This window comes from Neolamprologus brichardi, chromosome 3 (genome assembly GCF_056152115.1).
Source record: "Neolamprologus brichardi isolate AB-2024 chromosome 3, ASM5615211v1, whole genome shotgun sequence".
Lineage (NCBI taxonomy): Eukaryota > Metazoa > Chordata > Actinopteri > Cichliformes > Cichlidae > Neolamprologus > Neolamprologus brichardi.
The window spans coordinates 54,925,444-54,938,733 of record NC_142106.1 but is presented as its reverse complement, the minus strand read 5'-3'; the positions used below and the strand labels follow the sequence as shown (position 1 = coordinate 54,938,733).

Here is a 13,290-nt window from a genome sequence, read left to right as displayed (position 1 = left end):
CTGCTTTGTAGGACTACAGTAATGGAGGATTTGGAGGCTGAACTCGGCTCTGTGACACTTTTTGTAGTGAACTGATGAAAGCTGCGTCTCAGATGGATGTTAGTCCAACACATCAGACACGACCTCTGCAGCTCTCAGTTGATGTGCACATGAATGATTTGTGTTTCCTCTGCAGGTGAAGGTAGAAAGTGTGTGAGAGCTGATGTGAATTGAGCAGCATGGATCAGTGTGAGGACAGAGAGGAGGGAGTCCCTCCCTCTAAAAGCACTCTGTGTGGGGAACATGAGAGCCAGACCAAAGCTCAGAGGTGAGATGACCATCTCTAACTGTCCATGACTCTTCTCCATGTCACAGCTCAGCACTCACATCACTGCCCCATCATTATTCACAGGAACCAGCCTGGACCTGAACCTGATTCAGACTCTGATTCAGATTCCAGCTCTGTGTCCTTCAAGAGTTGCCGGTCTAGAACTTCCCCCATTGATTTTAAAGTCTCTACTGCAGAAAGGTGAGCTGTTAGTAACATGAACTCTCTGATTTAAATGATTTTGATGTTTCCTGGTTTCTAAAATGCATCTCTGTAGGAGAGCAGTGTCTCCAAGGACACACAGGCTCAGCTGTAACTGTCAGTTTATCTGGTTTTAAGACACATTTGGACACAATTGGCTGTTTTTAACTATGTATTTTAATCAGAGGTGTAGATTTAGACCTCACACATCTGGATCCTAAACTATGATAGAAACAGCTGCTAGCAGTGGGTAGTTTGACTTTGATACGCTGCTCTAGAAAGCAAACAAAGGTTTGTGCAGCTCCTCTTCAGAAAAGTGTTCAGAGAGCAGCTGCTGTATTAGACAAAGGCTCGTCGTGTGAGCCCAGATGTGTGTAACAGCTGGATGAAGGAGAACCATCACAGTCACGTCTCCATCCCGCCTTTATTAATGAACTTCCTGTTGCTTGCAGATGACAGGAACACAAAGTGTTTGTGCCACGTGATGCTGCAGGATTTGTTAACATGTCCATGATGGTAACATCTCCTCGTCTAACTGCAAACACATGAGCGCTCCTAACGGCAGCTATCACAGCCACACAGGCAGACTGTGTCTCACTGTTGCATTCAGGGACATTTGTTTTCCTGTAAAAAGCTGAACTCTAATCTAAGAGGACTGTTACTGACAGGAAACAGCTGCATTATCTGCAGTCTGTGTGATCACAGCTGCTTCAATCACTTTATCAGAGAATAGATCATTGAATAAAACATGCTTGTGTCTGCAGAGGTCAGAGGTCACAGTCTGCAGGATCCAGCTGTCCGTCTGTGAGGAGTGATGGGTCCATACATCAACCTCCAGTCTTCAGTGCTGAACCTGAACCAGCGAGGTCAGAGAAGTGTGATGACTCCTTTACATGTTTGTGTTTTCCTGGATAAATATGACCAAAGATTCATTAAAAAGATAAAAATATTAGACTTTGTCCTGTAGCGCTGTGTGGCAGGCAGGATTGGACCCAAACACAACAGGATGAAGTCAAAGAGGCAGCTTTATTTCAGCTGTGAACATGCAAACAGCAGAAATAAGGAAACATAACTGTAGGTTTGCAGTGAATGAAGCCTCAGCTCGACGCTCCACTTTGTCCCTCTTTTCCTTCTCCAAACAGCCACATCAGGAGTCTTTGATGCAGTTTTGAAATATTTCATTACAAATGTCCAAAGATGGGTTCAGGATACCTGAATCCACAATTATTAAAGCTAAAATAGTTCACAGGGTTTGGACTTTGTTAGGTGACGAGAGAACATCAAAGTGTTTTTTATCTTTACACAGTATTTTTATCACTTCAGTTGCTCTCACAGCCCTGTTTGTTATTTTACCAGAGCTCTTATGTTTCACTCAGTGCTCCCACCAAACACCTTGGAGGACACGTTAGTGTGATTTAGATTTCATTGGTGTAAACACCAGTCACACAAGCTAACCCATGGAGGCAGCAGCAGGCTTTGTGTTTGGTAAAGTCTGTTGGCTTAAACTAAGAGAGTTTAGTTTGTTAGCACAAAGAGCTGTCAGCTAAAGCCCCGAATGCACTTTGAATACAGATGAACTGAGAAAAACACTTTAAATACAGCAAACAGTCAAACTGACAACATCTTTTTCTGCTGATCATCCACAGCAGTACATTTAGCATTCATGCTAGCAGCAGGCTATGACTGTCCACTCAGCACCAACACAGGTAGGAGTGAGCAGTGATGAAGCAGGACTGTGGGCAAGTTTGAGCTACAATCCTATTGGCTTCTCAGTTTCTCCAAAGAAAAGGGGAAAAATTCTTGGTGTTGTGAAGATGTGAGTTGGTCTTGTTGTCGTGGGGCTGGAAGGATGCTGGCAGTGAGAGGCTTTTCATACAGTGTTCAGTAACAGAATGAGAAGAAAGCCACTGCACATGAAACAAGGTGCTTGTAGTGTTTGTTTACTGTGTTTGTGCCACAATGTCAGATCAGTTGTAGATTCACATGCAGACTTGTCCAGTGAAACCAATGCAAGTACTGCAGTACAGAGCAAAGACTAAGCAAGGGTGTTATTGTAAACTTTAACAAAAGACTGTTATGTGACAAAGAGTAAGTACATTATTTTTATGAGTTTCAAATTGTTCATCATGTCTTTAATTTAATATTTCCAGTTTTTCCTTCCTATCTCATGAACCTGTTACATTTATCCTTTTTCTTTTAGGATCAATAAGAGGCCAGAATCTCCTGGACCTGAACCCAGCTGTGTTTCCTTAAAGAGCAACGAGTCGAAGGATTTTGGTCTAAACTTTAAAGGATGTTCTTCTTCTGCTGAGAGGTAATGTGTGTCTAGATGTCGTTCCTGACTCTGTGTTTTTGAATAAATCCTCATGTTTAATATCAGCTCAGCTCTTTTTCACACACTTTTCTATGTTGGTATGTGAAGCGGTGTGTGTTGGAGTGTTTCCACAAGCACAGCAGTCAGAGTGGAAAGAGTGGATGTTGTAGGAGGTGTTTGTGTAGTGAAGAGGCTGAGTGTCTGTAGGACTCCAGCTGCTCCAGCAGGTGTCTCCTTTGTGCTTTGCTTCAAACACAGTGTAGGGAGGAGCTTCCACTCAGGTGTTTCAGGTGTTGCTGGATGGAGGAGGACAAATAGTTTTTCCCTTCAGTGACACTTCAGCAGCTCAATGTTCTGGGGAGATGTTTGTCTTTATGAAGGTTTATGGATTATTGTTCTTACTTTGGTTAAACTGAGCAATACATTTTCTATCTAACATTGAAAGTAAATTTCCAGGTGGAAAAAAAAGATCTGCAGCTGCAGCCTCTGTGATGTTTCACAGTCTGAAAGTAACAAATTCAACCAGAGTTCAAACAAAGGCTTAATATACGTGTGTATTTGATATAATGCCAACAAGTACAAATAGGTGTTCTTACAGGTCTTAATCATAGAGCTCTGATAAGTCTGGTGACTTTCACAGTCAGCAATTTTGCTGCCTTTTATTTTATATTTTTTAAATTTATTTATTTATGCAAGTTTCAAAATTTTTACACATTCACAAACAGCAGAGTAACACAGACAATAAAGACAATAACAAAAAAAAATCAAAAACAAAACACAGGAACAAACAAACAAACAAACAAACAAACAACAAACAGCAACAAACCTCACAACAGGGTACACAGCCAGCACTTATTAAGAACAGCAGAGAGAAAAAAAAAAGCAACTGGTATATGTCAAACATGTCAAACAACTCACAATCCAGTGAGTCCAATCCACAAGATCAAATTCACAAGATCGCTAGGAGGAGCCGATAACAATCATACAATAACTGTTATGTTAATCATACAATAACTGGGCAACAGCTCAGAATGAAAGTAGTTAAAACAACGTGGTCAGGACCCAGGGCGTGAACTGTCCTTCTTAATGTGGTCTATAAAGGGCCCCCATATCTTCCTGAACTTCTCCAGAATCAGACGTAGAGAACCGAATTTCTTCCAGGTATAAACAGGAGACCATCTCCTCGAGCCACCTCTTTAAGCAGGGAGGGGAGGCAGATTTCTACTCCCCCAGAATCAGACGTTTGGCAATCACCATACCAAACATGAGGGCCTGTTGAACAGCAAAGGGAAGTGCCAAGGAGTCGCTGGAGCAGCCCAGGATCACCATAAGACAGTCAGGATACAATTGCCTATCGTAAACAATGCTATAGAAACTAAAAATACTACTCCAAAAGGCTGTAAGCGTAGAACAGGACCAAAAAAGATGGCCAAGAGTACCGTCCACAAGTTTACATTTATCACATTTGGGGGAAACGTTAGGAAAAATCTTGTTCAATTTGGTTTTGGAATAGTGAAGTCTATGGACAACCTTAAATTGAATTAACTGAAGCCGGGCGTTAATGGAGCATAGTTTTATCCGGCTTAACACTTCAGCCCATAAATCGTCAGTGACAACCAAACCAGTGTCCCTTGTCCAAGCCTCTTTAATATGGCAAGAGGGGGGTGCCGAAGAAAAAAGGTTAAAAGGCCGAGAAATTAAGTGTTTTGAGGTGGGAGGTTCGTTCATTATATTGTAAAAGACATGCTGTATGGGGATGGTATCTAAATTTGAGAATGCTTGCTTGACATAATTCCTAATTTGTTATATTGGCCTTTTTAAAGCCCTTCAAATGCTCCCACATTCATACAGAGCTTTTAATAGCAAACTCCTTTACAGTCCTTCTCCTCTCACACACGATCACACGACAGATTTGTCTGCAGCAGCTGTGTTACTGCTAGTATTTTATTATGTGTGTAATCTCCTCATATTGTTCCTATGGTTTAGTTTGACTTCCTTCTGCAAACTCAGCTGCTCTGTTGCTGATACACGTCTCCATGAATATGATTGATCAGATGCTGCCAACACCATGTGTTTCATGTGAACGCTCAGCTGAAACCCTGGGTTGACTTATCGAGTTAATAACAAGCTTCACGTGACTGTGAATGCTATTGTGAATGCTATATGATCAAAGACCACTGATCAATGGTCATGAGTACCATTCACAGAGAGTTGGGGAATGGCTGCCATCACAGCATTGTAAGATGGTGACAGATGTACCCTTAGGCCCCCTCCTTGATTCAGAGATGGTCTTTCCCTTTTCACGTAAATGGCCTCCTTGACTCCGCCCTCCAACCAGCGTTCCTCCCTGTCCAGGATTTGTACATCCTCATCCTTGAAAGAGTGTCCACTGGCTTGTAGGTGTGAATAGACTGCAGAGTCCTGGCCTGACGAGGTAGCTCTTCTGTGTTGTAGCTAGAGGTTGTTTGGTTTCCCCGATGTATAAATCCTGGCAATCCTCCTGCACTTAACAGCGTACACTATGTTACTCTGTTTGTGTCAGGGGACCCGATCCTTGGGGTGGACCAGTTTTTGGTGCAGCGTGTTTTGGGGTTTAAAAGCCACAGAGACCCAGTCTTTAGAAAAAATGCGACTCAGCTGCTCCGATACTCCTGACACATATGGGATCACTACAGGTTTTCTCTTAGTCAGGGGTTGTCCTCTTCTGGATCGGCTGGAGCTTTCTTTAGGTGCCTTTCCAGCTTTGACAAAAGTCCAGCTGGGATAACCACATTTACACAACATCCAGATGAACAGAATCAACTTTTGGAGATTTACTTTCCTGGATGATTAAGAATGCATCAAGACGTTCCTCCTAAAGTGTTATTCAGTGTTGTGACAGTCAGCTGCTTCAGCTGCTGCTGGGATGGGCTGTGGCAAAGAGAACAGAGAAAATCCAAATCAGAGTTTTTCTCTGAATTAAAAGCAAGGAAACAACAATATATTCTACATGGTGAAACTGATGGTTTATGGTGTTTGGTTCTGTTTTTCTGTATTTATGCAGATAAAGTGTAAACTCAGATGAATTATACCATCAAATGTTAAAGGAAAATATCAGGATGAGTGTCTGTGAGCTGAGAAGGACGTGAAGCGAGCAGTTTATCCCAGAGCTGAAGCTGCTCTGTGTGCAGAGATGAGCTCAGATTCCTGCTGTGATTGATCAACAGTCACAGAAATGTAAACTTGTAGTTATTACTGCAGTATGGTCACAGCAGATAGTGATAAACATGTATTATGAGGATGGATGATCAAGTTTCTCACTCTCTCCTTTAAATCTCAGTTTTTTTCTTCTTCACAGTTTATCTGTTAATTTATTAATGAATAACACTGAAAGACTTTCTGTTAAATTTCTCCTTGAAAATCACCTTATTAGGGCGGCATTAGGAAATAGCCCCCCTCCAAAGAATGAATAAATGAATGATGATAATAATAAAATGATTAAAAAGCAGAGCTCAGAGAGGTAGAATGGTCAAACATGGATCCACGGGTGGTTCAACTGCATTTGGTGATGTGACTAAAGCAAATCTTTCAAATAATCCCACCATCAACGGGATGTTGTCTCCTTTACTACGGTTACTTTACTTGGTCACCGTGTGAATTTCTTTGAAATGAACCAAATTCTTTTATTTGTTGGTTGTTGCATATTTAACCTCTACAGTCAGGAAAGGAGGAGATGAGGCCTCAACAATGTTGGGTTGTAGCTGTGGTTCAGGTTAGAGTGAGTGTCCATGGAATAAATGTAAGTCAGAGAACAGGATACATGACTGTGTTCAAACTTTTTTTTCCTTTTTATAATGAGTCTAATAAAAGATGGACAGAAGTATCTCCACTTTGACTTTTCTGTGTCACCATCAGAGCTTCTGCACAGTGTGGAGAAAGATCCATAATCACAGCTGGACTGCAGACAGCCAGTCAGAGCAGCTGTGTACAAAGTAAGACTGAACATCTGTCTGCTGATGGACTCATTTCTGAAAACTGGACTTCTTGTGTTGTTCAGACATTGAAGAGTTTTCTTTCTCTTTAGTCTCATTGTTTTTCTTTCTTTCAGCAGATGTTGGTCTGCAGGAGGTTTTAGATGAACATAAGATCAGTCTGAGGAGGAGATGTGAACGTGTGACTGAAGGAAGTGATGAAACAGGAAGTAGAACCCTCCTCAAAAGGATCTACACTGAGCTCTACATCACAGAGGGACAGAGTGAAGAGGTTCATACCCAACATGAGGTGAGGCAGCTGGAGACAGCTTCCAAGATGGACGCCCTCCATGACGCTTCAATCAGGTGCCAGGACATCTTTAAAGCCTTACCTGACCAACAGAGACCCATCAGAGTGGTTCTGACCAACGGCGTGGCTGGTGTTGGAAAAACCTTCTCAGTGCAGAAGTTCACTCTGGACTGGGCAGAGGGCTTGGAGAACCAATATGTCAGTGTGGTGGTTCTGCTTTCATTCAGGGAGCTGAACCTGATCAGAGATGAGCAGTACAGTCTTCTGGAGCTGCTCCATGTTTTCCATCCAACATTACAGAAGGTCACAGCAGAGAAGCTGGCTGTCTCTCAGCTTTTGTTCATCTTTGACGGCCTGGATGAAAGCAGACTTTCATTGGATTTCACCAACAAGAAGCTGCTGTCAGATGTCACACAGAAGTCATCAGTCAGCCAGCTGCTGACAAACCTCATCCAGGGGAATCTGCTTCCTTCGGCTCTCGTCTGGATAACTTCCCGACCTGCAGCAGCCAATCAGATCCCTCCTACATGTGTTGACAGGCTAACAGAAGTACGAGGCTTCACTGACGCCCAGAAGGAGGAGTACTTCAGGAGGAGATTCAGTGATGAAGAGCTGTCCAGCAGAATCATCTCCCACATGAAGACATCCAGGAGCCTCCACATCATGTGTAGTATCCCAGTCTTCTGCTGGATCACTGCTACAGTTCTGGAGCACATGTTGACTACAGAGCAGAGAGGAGAGCTGCCCAAGACCCTGACTGACATGTACTCACACTTCCTGCTGGTTCAGACAAAGAGGAAGAAGAACAAGTACCATGAGGGACATGAGACGAGTCCACAGGAGCTGACGGAGGCTGACAGGGAAGTTCTTCTGAAGCTGGGGAGGCTGGCGTTTGAACATCTGGAGAAAGGAAACATCATGTTCTACCAAGAAGACCTGGAGCAGTGTGGTCTGGATGTGACAGAGGCCTCGGTGTACTCAGGAGTTTGTACAGAGATCTTCAAAAGAGAGTGTGTGATCTTCCAGAAACCAGTCTACTGCTTTGTTCATCTGAGCATTCAGGAGTTTCTGGCTGCAGTCTACATGTTCCACTGTCACACCAACAGGAAGACAAAGGTGCTGAAGATGTTTCTAAAATCAGAATCTTTCACCAAAATGATTTTCACTGTTTTTGATAACAAGGATCTCCAATCACTCAATGTATTTATGAGGAGATCCATGGAGAAATCCCTCCAGAGTAAAAATGGCCACCTGGACCTGTTTGTTTGCTTCCTTCATGGCCTCTGTCTAGAGTCCAACCAGAGACTCTTAGTAGGTCTGCTGGGTCAGACAGAGATCAGTCCAGGAACCATCCAGAGAGTCATCAACAACCTGAAGAAGATGAACAGTTATGGAATCTCTCCTGATAGAAGCATCAACATCTTCCACTGTCTGATGGAGATGAACGACCTCTCATTATTTCAGGAGATCCAAGAGTTTCTGAAGTCAGAGAACAGATCAGAGAAGGAACTCTCTGATATCCAGTGCTCAGCTCTGGCCTTCATGCTGCAGATGTCAGAGGAGGTTCTGGATGAGTTGGACCTGCAGAAGTACAACACATCATGGCAGGGACGACAGAGACTGATTCCAGCTGTGAGGAACTGCAGAAAGGCTCGGTGAGTCCAGATGTGATCATTAACATCATTGATCAGTGCAGGTTAGTAGTTTAATTTTGAAAATAAAATCAGATTGTAATCACAAAGTGTTTGTGGCCGTACGCTGCAACCTTCCACACCATTCCTTTATTGTACAGACTCAGCAGCAGCTCCATGGATCCCAAATCCAAGAGTGGAGAACAGATTTGAAGTGTGTCACATCCATGCAGTCACAGCTGTTTCCACCATGTTTCCACTGATATTAATCCTGTTCAATGACACGTTTCATATCAGTGAATATGTTCTTTAGGACGTCCACTGACATGTTTAAGTGTCCTGCTGGAAATCACTCAAATCATCCATGAAATCCATGAAAAATCCTTTTAGTGTTTCTAACTTCACCCTCTGTCCTCTCTCTCTCTCCATCCTCCTCACTGCTTCTTTCACTGATAATCACACAAACATCGTATTCAGCTACAAAATAACACAATAATATCATCTGATGATCATTATTATAAGAGCAGGATCCATATTTGATATCAGAGTAACAAACTGCTTGGTTATGTGCAGTCATCATCAGTGACTGTGGGTCAAACAGAAGCTCTCTGATTGGTTGCTGACCTTGGTCACCTGTCCACTCTCACCTGTTTGTGTTTGCTCTCTCTTTGCTGTCTCCATCCTCTCTCTCCTTTCTCTCCCTCTCTGTCTTTGTACCGTCACTCAGGTCCAATGGAAACAGTGACATTTACAAACCAATCAAAGACAAACTGATCCATGTCAGGTTATAACAATATTCAAAGTGAATACAGGCTGCTGCTGGACACAGACAGGTAACATCATTTTGACCTGCTGTCACCTGGATCTGGACTCATAAACACTGAAGCCCTGAACAGGAATACAAATCATTTTCTGCCAACTAGCGACACACCAGCAGATAATGGCTCAGAAAGCTAAAATGAGCCAATCATTTCTGTGTTTAGTTCCCCTGAAATCAGATCTGATATCAGCAGCTCTGAGTTCATTCATCATTATTGTCCAGTGATGAGATTTCTGCTCCATTTGGTAACAGTCAGCAGGGTTTTCCTCCGTGTGGACGTGAACAGTCGTACCTGACAGCAGGTAGCAAACAGAGATCATCTTTCCAGCTGGAACTCTTCACTGAGCTGAACTCATTCAAAATGTTCTGGAGTCAAAACAGGAAACAGTCCAAATGTGTGTCTTCACTCTGACTCTGGATCAGATCTCAGAAACAGACTGTGGACATTATGGAAGCCTAAATGTGACACCATCTTCCTCCTTCATCTGCAGATTAAAGCCAAACAAAGATTCTCATTAAAAGTCTGCAGGTCTGAGAGAGACTCAATCGTTGTGTCATGTCAAACACAGTAAGAGGAGCTGAAGCACAGATGTGAAGAGCAGATTCATCAGATTATGACCTCACTCTGTTTTGTCTTCATATACATTCAGTCTGTGTTTATAATGCAGATTTTCTGCTTTTATAATAACACATTTTATATTTTCTATCATCACAGGCTGACTCTGTGTCGACTCTCAGAGTCTCACTGTGAAGTTGTGGCCTCAGCTCTGAAGTCCAACCCCTCCCATCTGACAGAGCTGGACATGAGTAGAAATAATGACGTCCAGGATTCAGGGATGAAGCTTCTGTGTGCTGGACTGGAGAGTCCAAACTGTCGACTGGAGACTCTGAGGTGAGTTCACTGACTGCGGCATTTGTTGTTTTTCTATATTTCAGGTCTTTGATTGATGTTTGATACTTTATTTAGTTCCTAAATGTTCAGGATGTGTCTGAAGACAAATGTGAAGAAGTTTGAGTTCTTTTAGAAATGTTGTCTTTCCAAACGACTGAACAACAGTTTTTCCTTTTGGCTCCAAACAGAAGTGACAGACTTGAGCAGGGTTCATTTAAAGGCTGACAGAAGTGGAGTGGTGACGGGGAGATGTTTGACAGGACAGTGTTTCAGCCTCCACAGGTTCATGTTGTGCTCCATCAGTCAGTGAAGATGAAGTCAGTGCTGATGAGGCTGTAGAGTGTGTGAGGGATGTGAATGAGGATGATGAAGATCTGATGATAGCCGATAAAAACAGGCTGCAGAGACTTTGAGCCATACAGGGCACACAGTGTGTGTACAGAACAGCTGAAATCATTATGGAGGCCTCACTGGAATATGGAAGCATCACAGTACAGCTTCAGTGAAGCTTTAAAGTCTCTGATATGAGATGAGAAATGAAGCAGCCAGAGCTTTTTCATGAGTGGAAATCCACTGTGACTGTGAGCTGCTGCTACAGCCTCCAGATTAGCCAGCAGCTCATCCTGCTCAACATTTTCTCACCAACTTTAATGGAAGTGTGATGTTTTCAGCTGGAGTGATGGTCAGGGTGGCCTCCCTCTCCTCTTCTTCTCCTCTTCCTCTTTCATTTGTAAAGCCACTTCTGCTGCTTTCATTCATTTGGAAGTCCTGTAGCTGAGTTTGGGAGAGACTAACAGCCTCGGCAGCAGAGGGGAGAAAGGCTGTAACACCACCACTTTACTCTGTTCTACCTGTCACATCATTTTATCAGGAAACAAATATGCTCATGTTTTTACAATGTTTGGCTTTAAGAGCTAAAATGTAAGAAGATCACATGGTGGTTTTTTATATTGTGTTGGTTTGTTTCCTGTCTCTTGGATGGAGCCCAGCTGTGCGTGGCCCCTGGGCCTGTGGTCAGAGTGTGTGCTGGATAATCCGGCCCAGGATGAGGCCAAACTGACATGGGATGAAATGTCTGTCACATAATTGAGCTTAGTGTAGTTTCATTTCTGCACAATTTAAAAACAACCAAAACTTTGTTCTGTCTTTTCTATGTTATACTGTAGACTTTCTTTGATACTGTGTCCAAAATGAGCAGCTTTTACTTTGAAGGGGAGGCGTCTCTGTTTCCTCTTCAGGTTGGATGATGGAAGCAAATTAGTGTGTGATGTTCTTTCAGTGTTGCACTTTGTAGACGCTCCCTGAGCACTGGTCTCACAGCCAGCTGCACATAGAGACCAATGTTGTTAGTCCAGGTCAGAAGATGACTTGTTGGAATGAAAATGAGCTTGTAGTTTGTCTGCTTTAATAATGTGACTGGAAAAAGGTGTTGGACTTCAAATATGTCCATTTCTTTCACACTTCACCTTTTAAAGTGAAGCCTTGTGGTTCCTGGAAGGAAAAACACGACTTTTTCAAGTCTTTGTCCTGTTTTTATGATAAATGTACGACTTTAATGTGAAACATTCAGAGTTTTTTCTCTTGTTGTGTTTGTTTGAAGCTGCTTCCTGTTGGCTTCAGCTGTTTGGAGTTTCCATTTTCTAAACTTCTACATTCTGAACCTTCTTCAGCTCTGAACAGATGATGAAACACTGAATGATTTCAAGCTCACACTTTGTCTAATAAAATTACATCTTTCATTCTTTATACAGATTGATGAACTGTGGTTTGTCAGAGATCAGCTGTGATTATCTGGCAGCAGCACTGAAGTCCAACCCCTCCCATCTGAGAGAGCTGCACCTGAGCTTCAACAACAACCTGCAGGATTCAGGAGTGAAGCATCTGTGTGGTTTCCTGGAGAGTCCAGGATGTGGACTTGAAACTCTGAGGTCAGTCAGCATGTTTTAGTTATGCTGAGATGAATATGATGTGAAAGTTGTGCTGACACTAAACTGCAGACATCAGGCTGATATTATACTGATCCACACTGAGGATCTTCATGGTAAAGTCTGTTTTCTTCTTCTCTGTTTTAGTCCATTGACTGCAGCAGAATAATGTTCACATTTCAAACATTCAAAGAAGAAGAAAAATCCTCCACTGGATAATTCACTGTGAAACTCTCCAACTCTTCATTCCACCTTAAAGTCTGTCTGATACTGAAATCAAAAGCAAAATGTGCGTTTGCTTTACAGACAGCAGTCCAACACAAACATACACACATCATCCAAAACACAGTCCAACATCCAAATCTCCTCCACTGCCAGCATGAATGATGGGAAAGAGAAGGAGGAACACTCTGACATTCAGGGTTAGAATGAGTTTCATAAAGCAGACTGTGAAGATCAAAGCTGCATTAGAAAGCTTACATGAATGAATGAGTGGACAGAAGTGGACAGAGATCATCTGAAGCACTTCAAAGGCTTTAAATCAGCACATTTCTCTTTATTCTTTATCAACTCTGTTAGTTTCTCTCAGTTTTCTGTGGAATGAAGCTAACAGCAGGCTAATAAGAGGCTGACCAATAGGTTTCTATTAACCCTTTAAGACCTACCATACAACCAAGTCCGCCAGAGCTTATATTATATTTTTACATGTTGTGGAGCCATTTTTGGGAGCATTTCAAGTTGCTATACATCAATACAACCATTACAGCCTAGATTTTAATAATATGTATGAATTAAGTGCATAGTGATTACATAAATTTAAAAAAGGGCAATAAACTACAAAAAAATTTAAAATCGTTTTTGTTTTTTTAACATATATTTCTAGTTAGAGAAATTTAAGAGGCTTATCCCTCAAAACTGTAAATACAAAAACGTTGCACAA

At 42.3% G+C, this 13,290-nt stretch overlaps 1 protein-coding gene across 1 annotated transcript; it reads left to right on the top strand.

The window, feature by feature from the left end:
* Positions 1-211: 211 nt before the first annotated feature.
* LOC148105873 (protein NLRC3-like) lies at positions 212-12,372 on the top strand. The gene is made up of 8 exons (XM_087830846.1): positions 212-299; positions 456-508; positions 2,531-2,596; positions 2,709-2,822; positions 6,717-6,793; positions 6,910-8,737; positions 10,249-10,425; positions 12,177-12,372. Exons 1-8 carry the CDS (start codon positions 219-221, stop codon positions 12,370-12,372), a joined length of 2,592 nt encoding a protein of 863 aa, XP_087686972.1. The 5' UTR covers positions 212-218.
* The last annotated feature ends 918 nt before the right edge of the window (positions 12,373-13,290 follow it).